Source organism: Acinonyx jubatus, chromosome D3 (assembly GCF_027475565.1).
Source record: "Acinonyx jubatus isolate Ajub_Pintada_27869175 chromosome D3, VMU_Ajub_asm_v1.0, whole genome shotgun sequence".
NCBI lineage: Eukaryota > Metazoa > Chordata > Mammalia > Carnivora > Felidae > Acinonyx > Acinonyx jubatus.
The window spans coordinates 78196917-78221118 of NC_069392.1; the positions used below are offsets into that span (position 1 = coordinate 78196917).

Here is a 24202-nt window from a genome sequence, read left to right on the forward strand (position 1 = left end):
TAATGGTCCCAAAATAACAAAGGTTGGCTTGGGAAAAGATTGAGGATAGACGTTTCCACTGTTTGAATAGGTGTAATAAACCTATAATAAAATAGGTGTAATAAAGTTTACTTTAAAACTTTATCCTGAGGAATTTAATGTCCTATATTAATAAGGCTAATGGTAAAGTAGAGCCCGTATTGACAAGGATGTCATACTGTTATCTATCTGTATTTATGGACAATTGCTTTTAGGAGTTTAGAGGAAGGACAGAGAACTGTTGGGTTGTAATATCTTCCTTGGAGTGGCGTTTTGGATATTTGTCATTCTGTTTTTTAAAGAATAGAGGACATTGGTTGACCCAGTGGCCTTTTTCTTTCCCAACTCTTAATTATCACGGGACCTTTGGGTCTTGATTTTATTTCAGGGGCCATTGGTTTAATCTGGAACACAATGCGGTCGTTTTGTTGTTATTTGTTTTCAGCTTTTTTACTTTATAAGGCTCTCTGAAAATGTTCAGTCATATGCTGGAGATTTTCTAACATGGCAATTTTACATTTCAAGTTAGTTTTTTTAAAAGTTCTCTATTTTAGTTTTGAGCCCATTTACAAAAATAGAGGATAAGAGTCCTTTTACTTTGGCTGTTGAATCTATCCCAAATATTTTTTGAAAGTTCATTGAAATCTATTTTTATAAAGTCTCCTATTGATTTATCTCTATTTCGTCTGTAGTTTAGACTGTGTCCAATCTGTCCTTAAGAAAAAGGCTTCTGAAATGGCTTTAAGTTGTCCATTTCCTATTTTCCTTGCCCACTGAAGGTCAGTTGTAGAATTATGCATATCTTGGTTATTAAATCTTTTAACCACTAATTTCCTTCTGAGAGGTTATCAATTAAGTAAATTAATTGCTACAGAGGTAGTAGCTAGGATAATATATATATAATGAACTGTTCTTATAGTAAATTTTTCTCTATCTTTTGAGATTTAGGAGTATCTTTAGTGATAGCCTTTAGTTGGCTCTAGAGTTTAAAGTAACTTCTATAAATTTGTTTTCTAGTTAAACAGTTTTAAGGGGTGATTGTGCAGTATGGTTATTGAGTTCCTGAGAAAAACATTAAGGAAAGGATTGCTTATATAGGTGGTCAGAAAAGGAGCAGGAGGAATAAATAGGCCTGGTGTCAATAGATAAAGAAGTTCAAGGAACCTTCTAAAGATTTGGGTAGAAGTGAATCCAAAAATTCTCTAGAGAGACTATCTTAGAGCCATCATTTTGTTGAGGCCTCAGCATGCCAGTTACTGAATTGGAGTTTCAGTGAATTCAGGGAAATCAATGAACGTTTGGAGTTTTTGTCTCCTAATTTTTTTCTAGAGTTTCTCTTAAGTATGCTGTTATTAATTTTAACAAGTCAAAATTCCCTAAAAATGGCCATTGGTATTCTAAGTTATTGTGGGGGGGGTTTTGCCATTTGCTAACGTAACTATAAAAGTTGTGATTATATTGTTGGTTTACTGAAGAAGCAGGAGGTTTTTCTAGGAAGAGATTATGGCTTTCACATAGACAAACTCAGTGCAAACATGAAAGAAGTCACTACAATTGGTCAGAAGTCTGTGCTTATGAAGGGTGTTTTGGGATCCCTAGCCAAGCAGAGATTAGAAAGGGGCCTTATGAGCAACACTGTGGTAGTCACTGACCCTGGAACCATTTCTTCAAGGAACCCTGGTTTTCGTGGGAACTGGTATTTAGAAAACACCATCTTGGGCAGTAGACGTGCTCATTGCTACTGAATTGGATGCTGTTTCTTGGGCCATCCCTTTTATTTTAGCAGTAGGTTGTCTATGTTTTTGAAATTTCACATTATTCATTGAGACAGAAGGTGACTTGTGAGCCCTTTGAGTGACTTGAACTAAACCACCAGTGCTATTTGACATTTGTCTTGCTAAGAATTTGAGAAAACTAAAGTTAAGAACTGTTTTATGAAATTAGTCAGAGAAAGACAAAAATTATATGACTTCACTCATATGAGGACTCTAAGAAACAAAACAGATGAACATAAGGGAAGGGAAACAAAAATAATATAAAAACAGGGAGGGGGACAAAACAAAAGAGACTCATAAATATGGAGAACAAACTGAGGGTCGCTGGAGGGGTTGTGGGAGGGGGGATGGGCTAAATGGGGAAGGGGCATTAAGGAATCTACTGGAATCATTGCTTCACTATATACTTACTAATTTGGATGTAAATTTTAAAAAATAAAAAATAAAGTTAAAAAAAAGAATTGTTTCATGAAGAAGTGAAATAATTTGATGTTGAAGAAGAATAAGAATAAGAGAAGAATAATTTATCTTTTGTTTAATAACAATGGTAATACCTGATTTTTATTTGTAAAGATAAAACTTATTTGTAAAGATAATAGTAACACAAGAGGTAGGTTGTTTACATTTGTTTATTTGGTTTTCATCCTTCAAATTAGGAAATTTAATTTCAGTGAGGCCAAGTGACCTGTATACATCCTCATAATAAGGTTATAGTGCCAGTGCTATGGTCTCTTCCTCCCAAATGTTCTTATTCCGGAAAACATGCTTTCCTCTCTAGTATGAAAAAGCAAGTAAAGGATTTGGGTAACCTTTTGAAATCATCTAGAAATTAAAATGAAATTTTATAAATTTTAAAATGAAAAAAATTTTGTTCAACGGATGAGTGTGGTGTGTGCAACGTTTTAGAGAAAAATCTAAATTTCTTTTTCTTTTTTCAGTTGTTATACCACACTTGCATAAGTTAGCCTTGGTGAACAACTTACAAATTGTGGATTCTAAAAGACTGGATATTGCCACCCATCTTTTTGAAGCTTACAGTGCACTTTCCTGTTGTTGTATCCTTGCTTTATTAATGTGTATCTATATTTATATGACCAATCTTGCGGTGGAATCTCCGTTATTGAAGTTTGGAAACTAATTTTTTTTTCTCTTCGACTTACTTATATAATGATTATAGAAAATTAAAATTTTGATGTGACTCGCCCCACTCCTTATTCTAGCTCTCATAAGTTTAAAAGATCATTTTAAGTCCTCTGTGCTTTTATGTTTTATAGTTTTGAAAACATTGACTAAAGTTTTGTCTATGTTAATTGGCTATGTAACTGAGCAAGAGATGATCATAGCTGAGGCTTCTGTTAATCATAAGGAAGCCTTGTATGTGTTCTGGCATTTGGGTCTTTCAGTGAAGGTTTAACCATCCATGTCTGGTGGAATGCTGTGGCGAGATATCACTCATTGAAAAATACAGTGCCAACATGGCTGATCATCTCCAGTGATGGTAGAACCGAAGGTAAAGTCAGGGCACCTGGGTGGCTCAGTCAGTTGAGCATCTGGCTCTTGATTTCGGCTCCGGTCATGACCCTAGGGTTCTCTCCCCTTCTGCCCCTCTCCCCACTCATACTCTCTCTTTCTCAAAAAAAAAAAAATGGGGCACCTGGGTGGCTCAGTCCGGTAAGCGTCCGACTTCGGTTCAGGTCATGATCTCGAGGTTTGTGAGTTTGAGACCCACATCAGGCTCTGTGCTGACAGCTCAGAGCCTGGAGCCTGCTTCAGATTCTGTGTCTCCTCCTCTTTGTCCCTCCCCTGCTCATGCTCTGTCTCTCTGTCTCTCAATACTAAATAAATGTTTTTTTAAAAAAAAATGTTTTTTTAAACTGAAGGAAAGCTCTAAGATCATCTAACTCATGTCAACTACTACATTTTATAAATGATTAAACTAAAGCTTAAAGACATTAGTGACTTCTATTTTTTTTATAGTTAAAAGCAAAACTGTGACTATAAAAAGAACTTTAGCTGTCCTGTTACGTGCTCTCTTTACTGTCCCAGGACTAGTAAAATAAAACCAAGAAGGAAGCAGAGATCAAGATGAGCAGAGTGAGCTCCAGCTTCTCTGTTCTCCCATGAAAGGCAGGCGAGGTCAAAAAAGAGGAAATAAGAGATTGAAAAAGGATTGAAAGGCTGACTACTCAAACAGAACTATAGAAGCTAATGCTAGACAACATAATCAGAGAATTCTAACAGGAAAAATGACAGTAGAGAGAGGTTCCTGGAGGACACAGAAAGAGTTGCATTGATATTTATGGTTCCATATTGTTATATACCAGTTTGAAGTAGTAAGTAAAGTGAACAGGTAATTTTAAATAAGGTAGATATGTTCCAAAATACCACTGATGGCTATTTTGGTATATACCAGTTCATTGGCACTGGATTCTTGACTGGAATGTTCCCAATGGGAGATTTTGTTTTGAATAAATCAAGCAGGGAAAGTAGAAACCTAGAGCTATCTGTTAAGGAGCTATTTGTCCTTTTGGAAATGTTAAAACTTTAAGTTCAGTGCATAGTTGAGAGCATTTTATTTTTAGGAATCAATTAATATAAATTACCTCTTCCTGTGGATGACATAAGCCATGTTTTTTATAATGCAAATTATAAAGTGGCAGAGACACTGTATTTTGGTAATTTTGTACTTCAACTATCCATGTATCTTCTATAAGTTTATTTCCACTAAAAGGAGAACTTGCTATTATTCTTGATTTATCTCGTTGGCATTTTCTACTTAGAGAAAATAGAGGAAGCAAAAAGAGGAAGTGATATTCTGAATTAGTAAGGAACAAGTCTTTACTAATGGAGAAGTGACAAGACCCTTTCAAGAAAGTAATAATGGCATGTCAAAGAAAGAAAATATCGCTATGTTTGTACCTTCCCTAGACTTTGTGAAAGTAGATGTTTAAAAACTTAAGCAAAAGGTGATGTATAATCTATGGCAGAGAGTTCCTTAAGGAGTATGCCTCAAGGGAAACTGAAAAGTCAAAAGATCAAAAATTCTAGCTGTATAAAACCACTTATTCCAAGTGGGCAAGGCAGTGGTTTCTAAAGAGAATAGAATCTGTATAGAAAGAATATTATTGTGTGTTTAGGTATGTACACAATATAGAATAATATAATAAAGTCTTTACACCAATATAGTAAGGGGAAGAACATCTTAACAATAGACCCTGTTTGAATACTAAATGTGTTAGTTCTGAATGAGTCATAACTTGTGTCAACAGAGTGGCGTGGCCACAATAAAATCACATTGTCCTGTGATCCAAATCTGTTCTGCTGTTCCACTGCATTCTAACCTGATAGAACACAAGAGTATTCCTCTCAACATCATATTTTAATAAGGACATGGAAAAACTATAGTGTTTAACATTAGGTATAGTAATAAGTGAAGAAATTATGTTTAAAAAAAATCAAAGGAATTTAGAAATGTTTAAGCTGGAGAAGAGATGGCTTGGGGATGAAAAGGTGATTCAAAAATTATTTTTTTAAATATTATTTTAAAGGTTATATAGAAGAAGGGTTAAGCACACTGTGTAACTCAGGTGTAGAGCTAACACAAGAAGGTTACAGAGAGTCTGATTTTATTTATAAGAAAAACTTTCTAATTTAGCTATTAAAAATGGATTGAACCTCTTACGAAACTACGAATGTCCTATCAGTGTTAGCACTTAGAGACTTTGTGGCCATCACTCACAGATGAGGTAGAGTTGATTCCTAATATCAGATAGAATGAAATGAACTCTAACAAAGATTGTGTGATTCTACAGGGAAAGGGTAGAACCAAACAGTTAAGTAGAAAGAGAGGGGGGAGATTTAACCCTTTACCAACAAATAAGGCCATCTTCAGCTTCTCAATCGGTATCCATATTTCTCTAGATCAGACTCTTGACTGCCAGTTGAAAGGTCACTCACAGTTACATTTTGGTGGTATTTTCCCCATATCTAGAAAACAAAACTATGTAGCCATTATGTTGTAGCCCTCTCTATGACTACAGGAATTGGTTCAACCAAATGTCATCTATATTTTTAGTACTTATAAGTCACTTGTTATAGGAGGCTTGTTTACAAACAGCTTTTATTCATAACTATTTTTTTAAGTTTATTTAGATCATAACTGTATTTTTAAGGTAAAAGTTATATATTATACTTAATAAAATTCATTATTTTTTTTTCCAAAAAAGACTGGTAAACTTTTTTTTTTCTCTTTTAGAAAGAGAGTGTGAGCTGGGGAGAAGGGTGGGGGGAGATAGAGGGAGGGAGGGAGAATCTTAAGCGGGCTCCATGCAGAGCACGGAGCCCAACGTGGGGCTTGATCCCACAACCCCGAGATCATGACCTGAGCCAGAATCAAGAGTCAGACACTCCACCAATCCAGGCACCCCTAATTAACCCATCTTTATAAGGGAACTCATTTATTGGCATTTCACCTTAATATGGTAAAACATTAAATAACTATTTTTAAATGGCCAACAACTATGATGAGGTGAGAATGTGATGTTAATAAACAGTTGTTTTCATGAGAAATGCACCCTTTTTCTTGATCCCTTTGAATGTCAGAATAATCAGTAAAACTCAAAAGTGACCAGGAATCGTAACTAATACTAAATTTATATTATTACAACAAAAGTTCTCTTACCCAATTCATTTAGGACCAATAGCAGGTCCGTTTAATAGGATGGTTAAAGCAGGACATCAAGGAAATAGTGTATATAACTTATTTTAACTTAATATACATATTTTCTTTACCAATCTTTTGATGTAGGACTGAGGCATTTCTTTTGTGTAAGTCTGCTGAGTAAAGTATCTTTCTTAAATAAAACCCATCCATAATGTAATTGTGATTTTCAGTTTATGTTTCTTTAAAGAGGATCTGGAAACATTTCTGATACTGGGTGTAGACCTTTTTCAGATTTTTATATTTTTCCTAACCTTTTACACTTGTTTCATACATCCATAATTAAACAGCCACATTTTAAGCAATTGGCCTTTACCGTTTTTTTCTTAACTTTTCGACTTAGTTGTCATGGAAACATTAATTTTCATTTCACACTCATTTAAATATCCAATTAAATTACATGATTTACTGTTTACACTCATCATGTGTTTACATAACATGTAATTAAATTATGTAATGTTACAATAATCCATACCACTGACGTAAAGGATTTGTGGGAATTAACACAGTTGACTCTTGATAAGTAACTAACTCAACAAATGAGAATTATGCTTGAGGGAAGCCTGTTTGCTCCAAGTGATCTGCATGCCTAAGGCGTCATTGTTATTATTCTCTTGTTCTGTTGGACATACCAGTTTGTTTGTTTTTAATTCCCTTAACTCCCTGGTCTCAAGTCATTTCAGAGGATTTAATGGTTAATCACTTTTTACCTGGTCTCAGATGTTTACGGACTGACATGGAACATCTTTCTCCGGAGCACGAGGTGAGCTCCTATGATGATGAAGCCACTGATTATCTGAGCCATGTTCCTATGTTTTACTGTCTCCTCTTCAGACTTGCATTCTTCTTTGTGTGAGGCATGAGTATGATATGCTGTGCTTTTAAATTTTAATATTTTATATTTTAACATTTGAAATATAGTGTAGTGTCATCTTATGGATTTTTATTTACTGGTCGGGAGATCTTGAGAAACCCCTTTATCATCTTTGATCCTCTGTTTAATTCTGTATAGTAGGGATAACATACTTTCCTTCACTGAATATAGTCAGAATCTAATGAGCTAAGGTAAACGGAATACTTTCTGATCTGTAAAATGCTATACAATTTTTATCTCAGACCATTAACTTTCTTAGAAGGAAAGTTTCTGTTTTCTGTCTCAATTTCCTCAAAACTCTTTTATTCTGTTTTTCTTCTTGTTTCCTCCAAAACCCTGTTTATCATTTATTTCCTATCCTGCATTTTCAGCTTGTTTATCTACCCATTACCATGGTAGGTTTGATTTTTTTTCTATTTTTCCAGATTTTTACAGAGGAAGCTTAGATTATTTATTTTGAAACTTTTCTTTTCTGATACCTGAACTTAAGACTAAGTGTATCCCTTGAGATACCACCTGTGCATTTGCTACATTGTGTCTTCATTATCGTTCAAAGTAAATTCTCATTTCTATTACTTATTGATCCCTGAGTTTTGTTTAATAAGGTCAATTAACATTTAATTCTCCTATGTTTTTATCAGGTTTTTTGTGATCTTCTGTTAGCAGTTAAAACACATATTAAAGTTATGATTGGGAATTATCTATTTCTCCTTTGCTTGGTGTGTTTTATAGATACCATTTATCAAGTTGAGGAGGTATCAGTCTCCCAGATTCCCTTTCCAACCTTGGTAGAAGACTAGAGCTTTATTTTCTAAACTTGGGCTATCCCACATAGCTGAGAGCAGGAATGAGTGAGGGCTATGATGAGAAGAGGGAAATTAAGTGAAGGCATAGTGATTGAAACCTCATTACCTTTCACCTTCTTGGATCCAAGAATGCTGGCAGCTAGGTTTATACCCACAGGGGGAAAAAGATAGAAGTTTGGTTTTTGCCCAATTCACCTTAAAGTGAAGTTACTCATGCATGAAGAGATTCTAATCAGCATTTTAGTGCCCTAGTCTTTAGTGGACATCCCAAGATCACCAGCCATTTGAGAAACCTCTCACATGAAAGATGTAGATGAAAACATACATGCAAGAAAGAGAATACTGGAGGAAACAGACAATGCAGGGAGCAGAAGAAAAAGTACAAAAAACTCCCCCTTTTTAGGGGGATGATAATAATAATAATAAAGGAAAACCCAGCTAAACAAACAAAATCTAAAGGGCACCTCTGTAGCTCAGTCAGTTAACCGTCCAACTCTGGATTTCAGCTCAAGTCACGATCTCACAGTTCGTGAGATCGAGCCCCACATCCGGCTCTGCACTAACAGCACGGAAACTGCTTGGAATTCTCTCTCTCTCTCTCTCTCTCTCCCCCCCCTCTCTCTCTCCCCCTCTCTCTCCCTCTCCCTCTCTCTCTCTCCCTCCCTCTCTCTCTCGCTGCCCCTCTCCCACTCACATGTGCACATACTGCCTCTCAAAATAAATAAACATTTAAAACAAACAAGCAAAATCTATAATCTGTGAGATCAGAGTGGAAAACCAGAAAAGATTCAAAGAAGGATGAATCTAGATCTAACATGCATGTGACAGAAGCCTCATTTAATAACCAAAGTCCTCACTATAATCTGCAAAGCACTGTAAGATGATCTCCCCCCCCCCCCCCCGCCCACTTCACTTCTCATCTTCTACCCTCTCGCCTGCTCACTCTGCACCCACCACTCTGGTCTCCTTGCTTAGAACATGATGGACATACTCTCCCTTAGATGGAGCCTTTGCTTAGCCTCTTCCCAGTGTACAAAACACTTACTCCTTCCTCTCCCCCAGGCTTTTCCTTACATGTCATCTCCATGAAGCCTGCTGGGGACACCTCCGTGTAAATTGGAACACTCTGTGTCTTGACCCCTGGCTCCCCATATTTTAACTCAATACTCTTTTCAAAGCCCTATCACCTTCTAATGTATTATATAACTTACCAATTTTTTGTATTTATTGTCAAGAACATAAGCTCTCCGTAAGGAGGGAATGTTGTCTGTCTTATTTGTGCATTCTGTATATCTAAAAAAGTTCCTGGCACATAGTAGGCGACAGTAAATACTGGTTGTTTAGTGACCTCCATACCCAAACGCGGGCCAAGAATATTCAAGACCATTCAGTTTCTGGTGAAGTTGCCAGCGATTAGAGGAGCAGCTTAGGTCCCGCCACCCTTTCCATCATTCATTCAGTCTCCGTGCAAACATGATGTTAACTCTTAGATGCCCGTTATATTCCCATCTATATTTTAGTAGCCACGGACCTATACCTGGTCTCTGCTTTAGACATTAAAACAGAGCATCTTGCTGTTTGCAACCTGGAGAAAACAAGGGGGCATGGGACAGAACAGCTTTTCCTGGAAAAATAATGTGTAACCATGGTATGTGTATATGTGAAATGTCTAGACATATCCAAATTTTACTTTTAACATTAGATGGTAGGGAAAGCTAAGGGAGAATTAATACCAGATTCAGAAGGAAGGTTAGTGAAGATTATATGATTGAGGTCTTTTAAAGCTATTTCTGTACCTACCATAGCAATCTAATGTGAATTCCTTTAACGGAATAACTGCCAAAACCTTACATTTTTAAATGGTCATAGTTTATGGGACTATTGAAATTAAATTAAAGAACTTTAGATTAAACAATAGCATTTCACTGTTGTAAATTGTAGTTTACTAAAGTCCTTTTTTTTGAAATCAGGTTATTTTAAGTTCCATGATAAAGGAATGTGAACAAAAAGTAGAGAACAAGACCGTCCAAGAGCCTCAAGGGTAAGACATGAATTCTTTTTTTAAGGCTTCGTATTAACCTTAATTTCTCTATCTAAATTTTCTACAGATGGGTATGGTATTTTATTTTGTGTTACTTTGTAGTCATTTATTTGGAAGGTAAGAAAAGTATTTACATCAGCAGTTATCAAATGCTGATTTATGAACCACCTGCATCAGAATTATCTGGGGAATTTAAATTTTAGGTCTCTACTCCATGCTCTGTGCCGTCCTCTCAACAGTCTGATTCAGCCTAGGGATCTGTGTATTTAAAAGCTTTCAAAGACATTGTGGTAGGCAGCTGGATTTGGGAATCACTGGTCAAAATAGTTTTGTGGAAATTTGTGACTGGAGTTGTAAGGCATAACTTGATTGACTGCATAAAGGACTATAAACTTGTGAATGTTCTATTCACGTGCTCCCAACCAAACTAACCAGAATTCAGATTCATTGAAGCTAAACTACAAGCATGGATGTGAAAGAGTAAAGTTGGGCATTCAGGAGAGGAAGTAATTTACAAATAGACCGTGTGTACTCTTACCTTTTGACATAACCTTGAGCAGTTAATCATAAAGAGACTCTGTTAGGCATAAAAAGCTCAAAGGCTTTTCCTTTATAAAACTAACTAGCAGGAATAAGGAATACCTACCAGGCTAGGTACCCATACACACACTTACCCCTCCACACCCCCAACCTCCTCCCCACATATGTATGCTTAGAGCTTTTTACCTCTTACTGCATGTAAGAACCCTTTCTGTAGCCTCCTGGGATGGTAGGAACTGTTCTACAACTGTAACCTTGGAAAGTTAAAACAGTAAAAATAGGTTTCAATTCTGAACACAAAATCCATAAAACTAACTACCTAAGCAAGCACTTCTGTTCAATTGTCATACATTAAGTATTAAGATTATTTGGTGCCTTGTTTAAAATGTAAAGTTTGGGGACAAAACTAAAAATTATGTGTGAAAATATATTCTAAATGAAATTTCATTAATTAGCATACAGGAATTAAGAAAGAGAAAAAAATAGGGGCACCTGGGTGGCTCAGTCGGTTAAGTGTCTGACCTCGGCTTAGGTCATGATTTCACAGTTCGTGGTTCAAGCCCCGCGTCGGGCTCTGTGCTGACAACTCAGAGCCTGGAGCCTGCTTCAGATTCTGTGTCTCCCTCTCTCTCTACCCCTCCCCTGCTCATGCTCTGTCTCTCTGTCTCAAAAATAAATTTAAAAAAAAAACATTAAAAAAAAATTTAAGAAAGAGAAAAACACGTCTTTGTAACTTCCCAAGATTGTTTCAGTTATATGACTCCTAAAAAGAAAAAGTTTATTTTTATAATCATTATTTTTCCCTATTATTCAGATCTTCCGTATTATTTTTTTAGATTTGTATTTTAGGTAATTTTGAATAAATACAAAATAAATAACAGAGTGAATTCCCATGTACTCAGCACTCAGCTTCAATAATTGTCAACTCCTATTTTATTTCATCCATGCCCCTCCTATATTCTGGTATGTAGCTCTTAAAGATAAATGCTATTTTTTTAAAACATAATGTCATTTTCACGCCAAAATAACAACTTCTTAATATTATTATCAGCTAGGTAGCCTGTGTTCAAATTTCTAATTGTTTTGTACATGTCGTTAGTGATTTGTTGTTTGTTTTTTTCCTTACAGTCTGTTTCTTTGAGTCAGAATCCAGAGTTCCATACGTTGCAATTAGTTGACATGTCTTTTAAGTCTCTTTTAATCCATAGGTTCCCCTTCTATCTCATTTTTTTCTTCATATAACTTACTTATTAAAGAAACTGAGTCTTTGTTCTGTACAGGTCCCACAGTCTGAATTTGGTTGATTGCATTTCCCTCGTGTTGTTTTAACATGTTCCTCTGTATTTCCTGTAAATTTGGTTGTTGGTTCTGGATCCAGAGACTTCATCAGATTCAGGGCATGTTTCTTTGTTTTGCATGACTGCTTCATAGGAGGAGGTGTGTTTTCTTCACGAGAGAGACAATGTCTACTTCTCTCTTTTTTTGGTGATAGTAGCATCTGTTAATGATCAATGCCTAGCTCCACTAATTCATTAACCATTACTAAATACATTAGAATAAGATGTTTTAGTAATTCACTGTTACTAAATACTAATGTACATTAGTATGTAAATGTAATACTAAAGTAGATACATTACTATTTAGTAATAGTGAATTACTAAAATATCTAATTCTATCATTCACTCTTCATTGGTGAGTTAGAATACTTCAGGAAAGAAAACCTTCCCCTATATGTACTACAGTTACCCAGTGATAGAGTTTTTTATAGTAAAGTCAAGGTAAATGTTCAATTCTTTCTCTTTACTCACCAGTTTTCTAAGATAATGAATTGATTCACCCTCTAATGGTGACTGTTTTGTTCAAGTATCATAAACACATGTATTTTCAAATATTTGATGTAATTAAATGCATCGTACTTACTATCTTTTGATGCCCATCAAAATTATCCCATCTTTGGCCATTGCAAGCCTTTTCAAGATGACTTCCCAAGTCCTTTTGACCTTAATTTACCAGATGGAATGGTATGGAGAGAGAGAAAAAAAAAAACATTCTAGGATATAGTTTTGAAGAAGATAAGCCAGGAGGCACCTAGCTGGCTCAGTTGGTGGAGACTCTTGTTCTCGGGGTCGTGAGTTCAAGCCTCACGTTGGATGTAGAGATTACTTAAAAATTTTTTTTAAGTGAAAAAAAAAAAGAAGCCAGGCATTTAAGGGGTTGGGTTCTACAGATTCAAAATCAACAAAAATGGCAACTGGTTTGATTTGAGTTGCAAAGGAAAGATCTGAGATTTCACAGAAAAAAGACAATATTACCTTATAAGGCAGCCTGTTTCATTTTTAACAACTCTATTCTTTTACAAAAAAATACCCTGAGTTAAAGTCTCTCTAAAACATTTACTCTCTAAAATATGTTTCATCATCTGGTAGAGGGGTGGGGAAGCATTACAGACCCCTTTGTAAAAAGGATAAAAATGTAAACTTTCTCTTCAGGAAAAAATGCTGCAATGCAGTTGTTCTTTGTTGGAAAGCTTTGTGTAAAATAGATACCTGGGTCCTTTCTACCATATGGAAAGAATCAGAATAACTGGGGTTAGGCCAAGGCATCTGGGTTTTCAAATAGTTCTCCAGGTGATTGTGATGTATATCAGTAAAGCTATGCAAATATATATTTATATCTAATTTGGCACACATAACGTTAGTGTCTGTCTTCTAAATTTTCTCTTCTCCATAGTGAACATCTCAGACTCTTTAACATCATTGTTGCCCTCCTCTTAGAATATCACTAAAACTCGATAGTACTCCAAGTATTATCTGACCTGTGTATCCTGTTTTTCTCAATGCAAACTAAAATCATACTTACCTTTCGGCTTACAGTATTGTTCTACAGAGAGGAAACAGCACTGTAAACATTAAAGAAAGGCATCAGAGAAAAGATAGGACTTGAACTGGGACCTTAAGGATGTCTAGACACCAGATAGAAAGAAAGAGATAAGTTAAGAATGTTCTGAACATTAAACTCAGCAAACTTGACTCAAGGGGGTCTAGAAATTGAACAGTAATGGTTGGTAAAAACACATACACACAAGATTTAGATTGCTATGTTTCTTGAATGCCAAGCATACTTTATCTTGTTAGGTAGTAATTAGCCATTGAAGGTGTTTGAGAATGGGTAGGATATGATGAACTGATTATTTCAGAAGTTAATCTGATCGTGCAAGGAGACCAGATCTAAGACTATTGGAATAGTTCATTTGAAAGGTATCGTCAATGGGAATAAAAATAAATGATAGATGTTTCATTGAGTAAAATCAGAGTATTTGATGATTGGTTTTAAATAGAAGAGAGGGAGCCATTATATTCACTGTTGGGAGGAGAGGAAAATGGTAAAACCACTAACAAGGAAATAAAAATGGCGGGTCATTTCTAAAGTTAGGGGGTGAAAAAAAGCTTGATGTTAGCTTCTCTAACAAACAATAGTGTTATGGGACTTTTCCCAAACTCCTAATGGAGATGATGTTTGAAACTTCAGGAGTAAGTTTTGTAACTGAAGAAACAGGAACCAAATGTTGAGCCTGACGGAGGTTTACTTTGTGGGAAGAGAAAAGGCAGCAGGCGAGAAGTAGAGACAAGGAAGAGGCCAGGTTGACGTAATAGCAGAAGAGGTGTGGGAACAAGAGATTTTCAGGATGGGAGTCGTGGACTGGCATTTAACTTACTAACTCACAGTGCACACCTTTAAGGACTACAGAAAACCAGCAATTCTTGCTGGCAGCCCGTAACTTCGTCTGTAGTTTCAGTGGACATCCGTTGAGCCTCTGTACCTCGCACCCACTGCCCTTGCTTGACATGTTCAGACATACTCTCTTCTTCAGTCCTCAGGATATTTTGCAATAGTAATTGCAGTCTGCATTTTTCAGTTGAGGAAATTGAATCAGAGTGATCTAAAGCATCTTGGCCAAAGCCACAGGCCAGTAAAGTGGGTTTATTGTTGATCACTGAAAATTGTACTTGATCAGTATTCTGTTTGGTCGTATGGTAAATTAGCAATCTTTAGTAGTTATTTAGATTGTTTAACCTATACAGGAGGTTGGTCAAAAAGAAAGAAGAAATGGAGTTAAAATTGTTGATTGAAACTAATGCAACTAATGCAATTGAGGACATTCTCCCCCCTCTCAACGCCCAAATAAGTAATAACGTCACAGGGTTGTTACCAGCACAGTATAAAACCTTACTGTGATTTAATTTACTCTTTTGTGAAAATAGGGATAATATCTATCTTCCAGGGTTGCTCTGATTAAACGCAGTGATGCTGATAAGAAGAAGAATAACTACTAACACTTACAGCATGCTATTACATTCCTGACACTGCTAATAAGCACTGTACGCTTATATAATTCTTAATAGACCTATGAGGTAGGTAATAGAATTATCTCCATTTTACAGATGAGGATTACATTACAGATGAGATTAAATAACTTGCCTAGGGTCACACGGCTGGTAAATGACAGAGCCAGGATTCAGTCTCACTCCATACTTGCTCCTAACCTCTCCACCGTTACTGCTTCCTTCATCAACCATGAACATGAAAGCTCCTGACCTAGTAGGGTGCATAAAAACGCCTGTCGATATTAGTTTCCCTTTCGTGCTACCAGTTCAGAATGTATTTACTACTATTATACTGCTGAAGAACTGAAAAAAATGGATATTCTAGTTTTTTAATTGCTTTACTTGAATTTTAAAATTTCTTTCCTAGCTCAATGTCAATTGCTGCAAGCTTAGTGAGTGAAGATACAAAGACCAAGTTTTTGAACAAAATGGGCCAGTTGACAACATCAGGTGCCATGTTGGCCAATGTGTTTCAGAGAAAGAAGTAAAAGCAGGAAGGAAGCCCCCAGTAAACACTAAGATGGACCTCAAGCAGACTGGTTCCTTGTACTTGAAGTACTTGCCTTTTTTATTTCCTTGTTTTATGTTCTTGCATTATAATTTTATCCTAACCTCCAAAGATATTTGCACTGCTTTTGATTATTGCTGTATATCTGTTAATTTTGGAGTTCTAACTGTGGTGATAGAAAATTGAGTTTATAGTCTGTACCAAGTCCCTCTTTTGTGTTCTTGTCTTTCAGAATAATTTTATATATATATATATATATATATATATATATATATATATATATATATATATAGTGAAGAGGTGGTTTTTTTTTAATTTTTGGATGGGATATTAGCAAATATCTGTATTATACACTAAGCTATTACAATGGTACTTAAAATAATGTAAATTTGAAGTCACTGTTATAAAGTAATAAAAGTGGAGATTACTTAAGTATTTAAATTATGAAAGAATAATACAGACTTTTTATTGTTTCGTAACTGACTAGAAAGAGCCACCAGCATTACTCTGTGCCTTTTGGACTTCAGTTTGTGTGTCCGTAGGAATTGTATGCATTCCATTCACACGGTGTTTTATAATGCTGTGATGAATTTGAGTTACAAATCCTACAGTAAGTAGATAATAATGAAACTTTCCACATTTCAGAGCTCTCATGAATATTCTTTAAGTGCTATTCAAACCTCCCCAGCATTTACATGCATATAATGGACTTACCTGAGGAAAGACCACACGGTAACACGGGGAGTAATAACCAAGGTGAATTTTACAAACTGATGTGTAATAGATTTAAATATTCAAAAATAAATGTAAGTAAGAAGAGCTAATAATTGTGAAATTCTTTCCCAAATTTAAATACACAGGAAAACATGGTTTGAATTTGAAATTTAACACTTACTTATGTAAAATATTTTATTTAAGATATTTTCTAACGATTTTAATTTCAGAGATTATCTTTTCATTCTGTGTGTTACCAAGAAGTACCGAAAAGTTAAGGACATTTGGGGGCTGCTTTTTTTCCCTCTAAACTAAAAACGACATTAGCTAAATTATTATTGGTTAGTTAACACCTTGTCCCTTAAAGTCAGTGACTATTCTTGTGTTTGATATATATTACACAGAGTCTTAAGTCAGTGTACAATTCCACTGGAATTTGAGAGTTGTCTATAAAGTAATGCAACTTGAAGTAGAGAAGAGTGGTACTGGCCATAGAAGGGGGATGATTGGTTTGAGGGGTTAATGTGAGGCCTTTTTGAAAAAATGAATATTTTGATAAAGAGAATTCTCGTTTGAGCACAGTTGATGCACATAGGTGATTCCCATGTTTGTTGTATAAACTGGTTTAATACATTTGGAACATAGTTGGATTACATTCTCTTCCTGGGAAAGTTAGCTTACCACACATTCAGGCTTATAAAATAAGTTGCCCTAGACAAAGCCATTTAAAAAGTTCATTCTGAAATTATTTCTTTTACCTATAGTGAAACAATTGTTAAAATTAGTCTTTCAGAAACTGTTGGATTCTAGGCATTCCTGAGAAATTGAAAGTGGCTACCTTTCATGTCAAAAATGTTGATCTATTATAAATAAACTGTTTTTGCATACTTGTTTTTGTTTTGTTTTTGGCTATGTGTATTGTATTTTCATTTTGAAACACTATATATCCTATATCCAAGCAGAAGGAAATGAGAAAGCATATATTCACTAAAACATACTAATATGTTATTTTAGGAATATAGTCTATATAAATTATTTATTTAGTTTACTTTTACTAAAAACAGATTGTTGCTATAAAATTAACATATTGCGGAGACAGCTTAAAGGAAGTGTTAAGGCTCTCATTTACTTTGAAATACAGTAGAATAAATATGTCCATCACCAGATGAATGACTATAATTATTTTTATTAATTCATGAATCTACTTATCTAAACGCTAATGGTTTCCTTAAAAAACAACAGCTAGTAAGATACACAGTGTGTTTCAAGGGAGTCTCCCTTATGCTGTTCAATATCTTAATGTCAGTAAGAGTTCACATTTATTCTCACAGTTATTTTTGAAGCAAACTGTAGATTCTTTAAAGACAAGACAGACTAACCACACTGATCACGGAGACTGTGTGTTCTTCCAAAACAGACCATAAAACTCCCGTACCCACTCTTTTTTTAAACAAATAAAAATGGTACAAGTTTAAGTATTCAACTTAACAAAAAAACGAAGTTTGCAAAGTAACGAAAAGCTAATTTGAAATTATGCCTGTGTTTCTAAAGCAAGCCAGAGATTAAAAATTTTTCCGAAACCCAGAAATGCCATCGCTAGCAATTTTGCTGAATTATTTCAAGAACGATGCTTGAATGGTAGCAACATCTAACTTTATAGATCAATGTCCTTGACCTTTATTTGTTTGCATCAGTCACCCCTTTTGAAAGATTACTTTGCTAAACATCAAGTGGACTTACAACCTGAATGAAATTGTAAGTAATTTCAATGAAATTTCAATTCAAGTTGCTGTCAAATTTCTTAACAGAAAAAAACAAAACAAAACTGGTTCAAATAAATAGTCTCTGATAAAGTTTGGGGAGGTGAAATCACTGTATTGAATTGCCTTTTCATGACCCCCAATTTTTAAGATAACCTATTTTCAACCATTACTGGAACTTTAAGAACAGAACTTTCTCTAGACACCATCTTGTTGATCTTTGAACTGTGAGAGCTAACTGCGGTGAATATCTTGTGTTGGTCACCAATTTCTTAACTATTTTTTGTAGAAAGAATGTATGTTTAAAGAGCTTTATAATTAGCAATTTTAATTCATAAAGTTCTCTAGATTGGCTAGGTAACAACATTCCAACTTTGTGTTGGATGTTAACTCTTTCATAAGCAAACCATGAAATAATTTTAGTTTTTCATATTAATAGATATGTGTTTGAAAGTCCTAATGTAACTTCACAGTGTGCTTGTTTTGTTACTATTTTATTTCAGTGCATTTTTAAAATAATAGATTAAAGATATTTGTTCCTAATAAAATATAATGTATCTGGTAGATTTCTACACATTGGCAAATAACTGAACTGGATTTTAGGCTATTTTCATACTACATATGGATGTTTTGCATGAATTTCATCTGTGGAATTAGCACTCTAGTCATAATGTCTTGAATGACACATCAGTCTTTTCATATTTTCCCTTCAAAACTACAAGAAACTGTGCTTTGTTGCCTTCTTTATGGTTTACTTTGTTTGCATGTTAAAGAAAACTCTTCAAATAAACATTTCTATTCACTATACGACCACACCAGTCATAACATGACAGTTAATGCAAACTTAACACAATAGAAGTTTTATTATGTCTTTCTGATAATACATAAATAATTCTTTCAGTTTAATGTGGTGAAAATGTAAATTATTTGCTTTCCTTAAAAGAGTCTTCAGAAATAGCTGGAAAATTCTACCCAAAGCGTGTCTATATGGAAGAGTATATACTATTTTAATTTCCTTTTATTTCATTAAAGATCAACCCATTATATTTATTTCAGTAAGATCACTGCATGAATAGAACTTCTTGAGGGACTTTAATGTAGTAAAATTTATGTTGTCTGTAAATTGGCATTTTGTGTTATATGTTATTAACTTTTTTATTAGTTATCATTTGTTGATAGTCTGCTTTATAAAATTTTTTTAAACTACCCATACTTTTGAATTGTTGGCCTTTGCAACCTTAGATATTTTTAGGATATTCATTTTCAATGAAGCTGAAAATGTTATAAATGCCTTTTGTAATGTATACATTCCTAAGTAATATAAATCTAATAATTTCTCATTGACTCTACAGTTTTATAGATTACATTTTTAACTTCCTCTGTGCATAAATCTCCCTGTCCTGTATCAAGTATTGAACCTAAGGTGAATGCTTTTCATAACATAAATCATTTTTTAATTTCTTTTTTGTAAGAATTTCATAAATATAATCCCCTTTCTAACAAATTCTTTTTTGTCTTACCATTAAAGAGCATGGAAATGATAACATGCTCTCTGTTCCTCACAGAACTTTATGAAAATTACATAATAGTAAACCTGAAAGTGCTTTAGCATTTAGTATCATGAAAGTTCAAAGTAGAATTAAAAGTTGTAAACCACTGAATAACTAAAGCATGGGTAATTGTGGCTAACCCCTCCCCCATACTTTTGTTTTCTAGTAAGCGTATAGGTTACCATGACATGCATGATTTATCTAAAATTGCAGTAGAAGGCAGAAACCACTTTTGATTGTTACTTTTGCCTACTTTTAACTACTCCCAGAGTTTCCAGCCTAGTGAAGACTGGTAAGGTAATTTTACTTTTTGTTTACCAAATCTTGTCATTAAAATTTTTTTCAAAAGCCTAAGTAAATTAGTTCAATAACCAAATTTTTCATTACATAATCTATTTAGATTTTGTAAAAGATTTTACCCTTTGCCACATCACTCATGTCTCTTAGTATATAATTTGATTCTTATAGTAACTAGCTTTCTTTGGTATTTGGTTTGAACTTGCAGGTTCCTTGTAACTAAACTTGTCATACTAATGGGAGAAGAGCAAGAACTGCCATTTCTTGAAAATAGTCGGTTCCTAGTGTTACCTAAGAGAAGGGAACTCTTCAGTTAACCACTGACCAGTGATTTCAAAAGTCAGAATCCTGGTTTCTTGCAGACACTACAACTAAAGTTTTCAGATCTTAGGAGGTCAATACTACGTATCAAATTTGGAGACTATTTTCTTTTAGTTGTCATACTACTGAAACACTTAGTGTTGTAATGCAATCATCCTCAAGAAAGTCATGGAGAGATGACAGCCTAGAGATGGAAAATGTCCTGATTTTCAAAACTGAGGAGGCAGTAGATTTTACAACATGTGGATTACCATTCTGAATCTATATAAAGCCTCTTCTGTCCTTTTCTGACCACTTAATCCAAAGTAACCCCTTTAATTCCCTGAGATCATCCTGGTTTTCTTCTTCATAATTACTCTTCTCAATACTCATTTTCTTGTTTTTTATTGTCTGTCTCTTTCACTAGACTCAGCTCCATGAGAGAGAATGTTGTCTATCCTTTTCAACCAATGTGTCTCCAGTATTTGAAGAATGCCTGGTGTATGATAAGTACTCAACATTAATTGAATGAATTAATGAATAAGAGCTTGATACCAATTCCGTGAAAGTTTGCCAATTAGATTAAAAGGATGATTTATGAATCCCTCAAAACAGCATGAATTTACTGAGACTACATGCCAGACTAACCTAAAGTCCTTTTTTCATAGAGCTATTATTATATGTTGTTGATCAGGAGAATTGTGTGATCTTGTGCATCTTGCCCTCAGCAAAGTATTGGGTTTGTTTCTTATAGTGAGCTTATTTATAGCCAAGGTAGAAAATATGGAATAAATAAAAGTCCCTAAAAGAGTCGTGCCACGTGTGTATGGCCTTAAAAGGTTGACAGAAGTTGCATTCATATCTGACTCTCTGGGCAACCCCTCTTATCAACAGACCTCATCAAGTCTTCCAAGTGATCTGTAAGTGTGGAGAAGCCATCCCTTTCTAAAAATTGTAAAGTCATTCACCATTCGATGTACATTTATGGAGTACCTATTTTGTGCTAGGTGTAGGGATGCAATGAATAAGACTGACCTAGAGCAGAGCTTACAGCCAGGCAGGGAAACAAGTGGAGAGAGAAGGACTGAGGAGGACGTACTTTAGTTAGGTGATTATTTTTATGGTTTACTTTGGAAGACACCTCTGAGGTGACACCTGAAAACTAGGAAGAATAATAGGCTTTAACCGTGTGAAAATAGGAAGAGAACAAAGAACAGTATGTGCATAGGCAATGAGATGAAAAATAGTGCTATGTTCAAGGAACTGGGAAAAACAAATGGCCCATATAGCTGAGACACTATCAAAAGATGAAATTGGAGAGGAGTATGGCCAGATCATATAGGGCTTTGTACACTAGACTAGAAGTTAGAAAGGGAAGCCTTTGAATAGTTGTAGTGGAATGATTTAACCCAATTTGTGTTAGATATACTTCTGCTTTATAAGAATGCTTTTGAAAAGGAGAGGAGTAGACGCTGACAGCAGAAGCTAACAAATGCAGTAGTCCAAGGAGGAGATGGTGGCAGCCTGGACAAAAAGGAAGGGAAAGGAGCAGATCTGCACATAATTGGAAGTAGAATTGGCATGACAGATTGGGTATGAAGAGTGAGGGAAAGGGAAAAACCAAAGATGCTTAGACCTCTGCCTGCAATAACTGAGTAAAATAATGGGTACTGACAATAGTGAAGAAGTAAAGAATAAGTTTGGAGAGTTAATCTACAATTTTGTTTTAGATGTCTAAGAGTTAATCTGTGGAATTCAAAATGTCTAAGAGTTAATCTGTGAAAACTTCAAGGAAGAAGTTAGTTCTCTGAGTCCGGATCTCGGGCTAGATTATGGAGTCCTGAGTATTTTCCGTAGAGCGATGGGACTAAATGAGATGGCCTGGGAGAGAGGAACCATGGAGAAGAGGATCCAAATGTGAACCCTAGGACACTCCTCCTACTTCAAAATCCAACAGAGCAAGAGGAACTACTAAAAGGATCAGGAGTATACAGTGAGTTGGAGGGAAACCAGGAGAGTGTGGCTTCATGGAAGCAAAGAGAAGAGCATTCTGAGGAGGGTCAGTTGCTACTCCTACGTCAAGACGAGAATGGATCTGAAACCCATTGAAAGATGAAAGTCATTGATGACCTCAATATAGTTTCAGCAGTTTAATGGAAATGCAAAGAGAGACAATGACTAGAGGTGACAGCTCTTTCAAAACAGTTGGCCATAAAGGGGAGCAGAGGTGCTGGTAGCTAGAAAGGAACATGAGGTAAGGAGGGTGCTGTTTAGCCTTGGTTTGTAATGGGAGAAATTAGGTCAGGTTCATATGCCAATGAGAATAAGCCAGTAAAACGAAAGATGATGATGCAGAAGCAGTAACAAGCAAAGACTGTGAGAGTGAAATCCTTGAAGAGGCAAGAGGGGTTGAGATTCAGAGCACAAATGGAGGGACTGGCCTCATTATAATAGGGGAGAAGCAGAGGTGCTCTTGGAGGTGATTCGGTAGATGTAGTGGTGGGAAGGTTAGGGGGTTTCCATTTAATTCCTTCTGTTTTCTCAGTGAAGTATGAAGCAAAGAAATTGATTTGGCTGGCATATGGAAAGTGTTAGAGGTTTGAGGAGAGAGAAGGTAGAAATGTTTGTCTTCGAGAATGGCAGAGGGAATTACTAAGGGAATTGCAGGGTTTGTTTTGAAAGCCCATTTGAGAATAGTTATTGTGAATTTAAAGAGGGCTAGTTTACTATAGATACGTCAACTAATTGGAATTTGAAATAAAGAATTTAAATAAAGACAGCTAGTTAACACAAGTGATTTTTTTTTTTTCTCCAGCCAAGAATAACTATTCAGGAACAGGTATGAAGTATACAGAGAATAAACAGGGCTGAGTTCTAGATGCTTCAGAGAAGGAGAAAGGACAAGGACATGAAAGCTACTTGTGTAGGAATGATTATAATGATGGGCCATAGAATCCAAACTGGAGAGGGGGAAAAATGAAATATTGGAGTGAGGGGGGGAATAAATAATCTGAGAAATGGGTCCCAATAAAATTTTTAAAATATGTTTTAGTGAGAATATTCAAATAGGTGAACTGGATAGAAACTTCCTTTGGGAGTAAAAAACGAAAAGCAAATAACACACCTGATCTACCTCCAGGCTGTAAGGTACAGGAGTTTGTGAGAACGAAAATAAAAAGCCCCCACTTAAAAGCTTAGCAGGAAAGGTGGTGTCTTAGGGGTAGCCAGGATTCAATTACAGTTGACCCACTTATACATGGATTTTTTTTTTACAGTACAATACTGTAAATGTATTTTTTCTTCCATATGATTTTCTTAACATTGTCTTTTCTCTAGCTTACTTTATTGTAAGAATATGGTGTGTAATGCATAAACATACAAAATATATATTAGTCAACTGTTTATGTTATTGGTAAGGCTTTCAGTAAATAGTAGGCTGTTAGTAAAGCTTGGGGAAGTCAAAAGTTATATGCAGATTTTTCACCGTGTGGGAGTCTGTTCATGAAACATACTGCTCTGTCGTTTTCTTGTAATGTCTGTGTCTGGTTTTGGTATTAGGGTAATGCTGGCCTCATTGAATGAATTAAGTATTCCTTCAGTTTCTGTCTCCCAAAAGGGACTGCAGAGAAGTGGTGTAATATCTTCCTTTAATTTTGATAAGAATTCATCAGTAAACACATCTGGACCTAGTGCTTTCTGTTTTGAAAGATTCTTAATATTTTGATTCTATTTCTTTAATATAAGCCTATTGTGATTGTGAGTTTTGACAAGATTGTATCTTTCAAGGAATTGGTCCATTTCTTTTTCTTTTTCTTTTTTTTTTTTAAATAATCTCAGTGTGGGGCTCAAACACACCACCCAAGATCAAGAGTCACATGCTCTACCAACTGAGCCAGGCAGGCATCCCAGAAATG

General features: G+C 35.3%; 1 protein-coding gene across 8 annotated transcripts in view; it reads left to right on the top strand.

Moving 5' to 3' along the window:
* Positions 1-22284, top strand: part of RELCH (RAB11 binding and LisH domain, coiled-coil and HEAT repeat containing) — a 114137-nt gene extending 91853 nt beyond the window's left edge. For 7 of the 8 annotated variants that reach the window (XM_027069111.2, XM_027069112.2, XM_027069113.2 and 4 more), the window contains 4 exons: positions 2732-2848; positions 7188-7276; positions 10164-10234; positions 15527-17268. In XM_027069111.2, coding sequence (XP_026924912.1) covers positions 2732-2848; positions 7188-7276; positions 10164-10234; positions 15527-15647 — 398 coding nt within the window. In that variant the 3' untranslated portion in view covers positions 15648-17268. Of the gene's footprint in view, positions 1-2731; positions 2849-7187; positions 7277-10163; positions 10235-15526; positions 17269-20715 lie in introns of those variants that run through there. The other variant, XM_027069116.2, reaches the window with a different exon arrangement.
* Positions 22285-24202: the final 1918 nt, after the last annotated feature.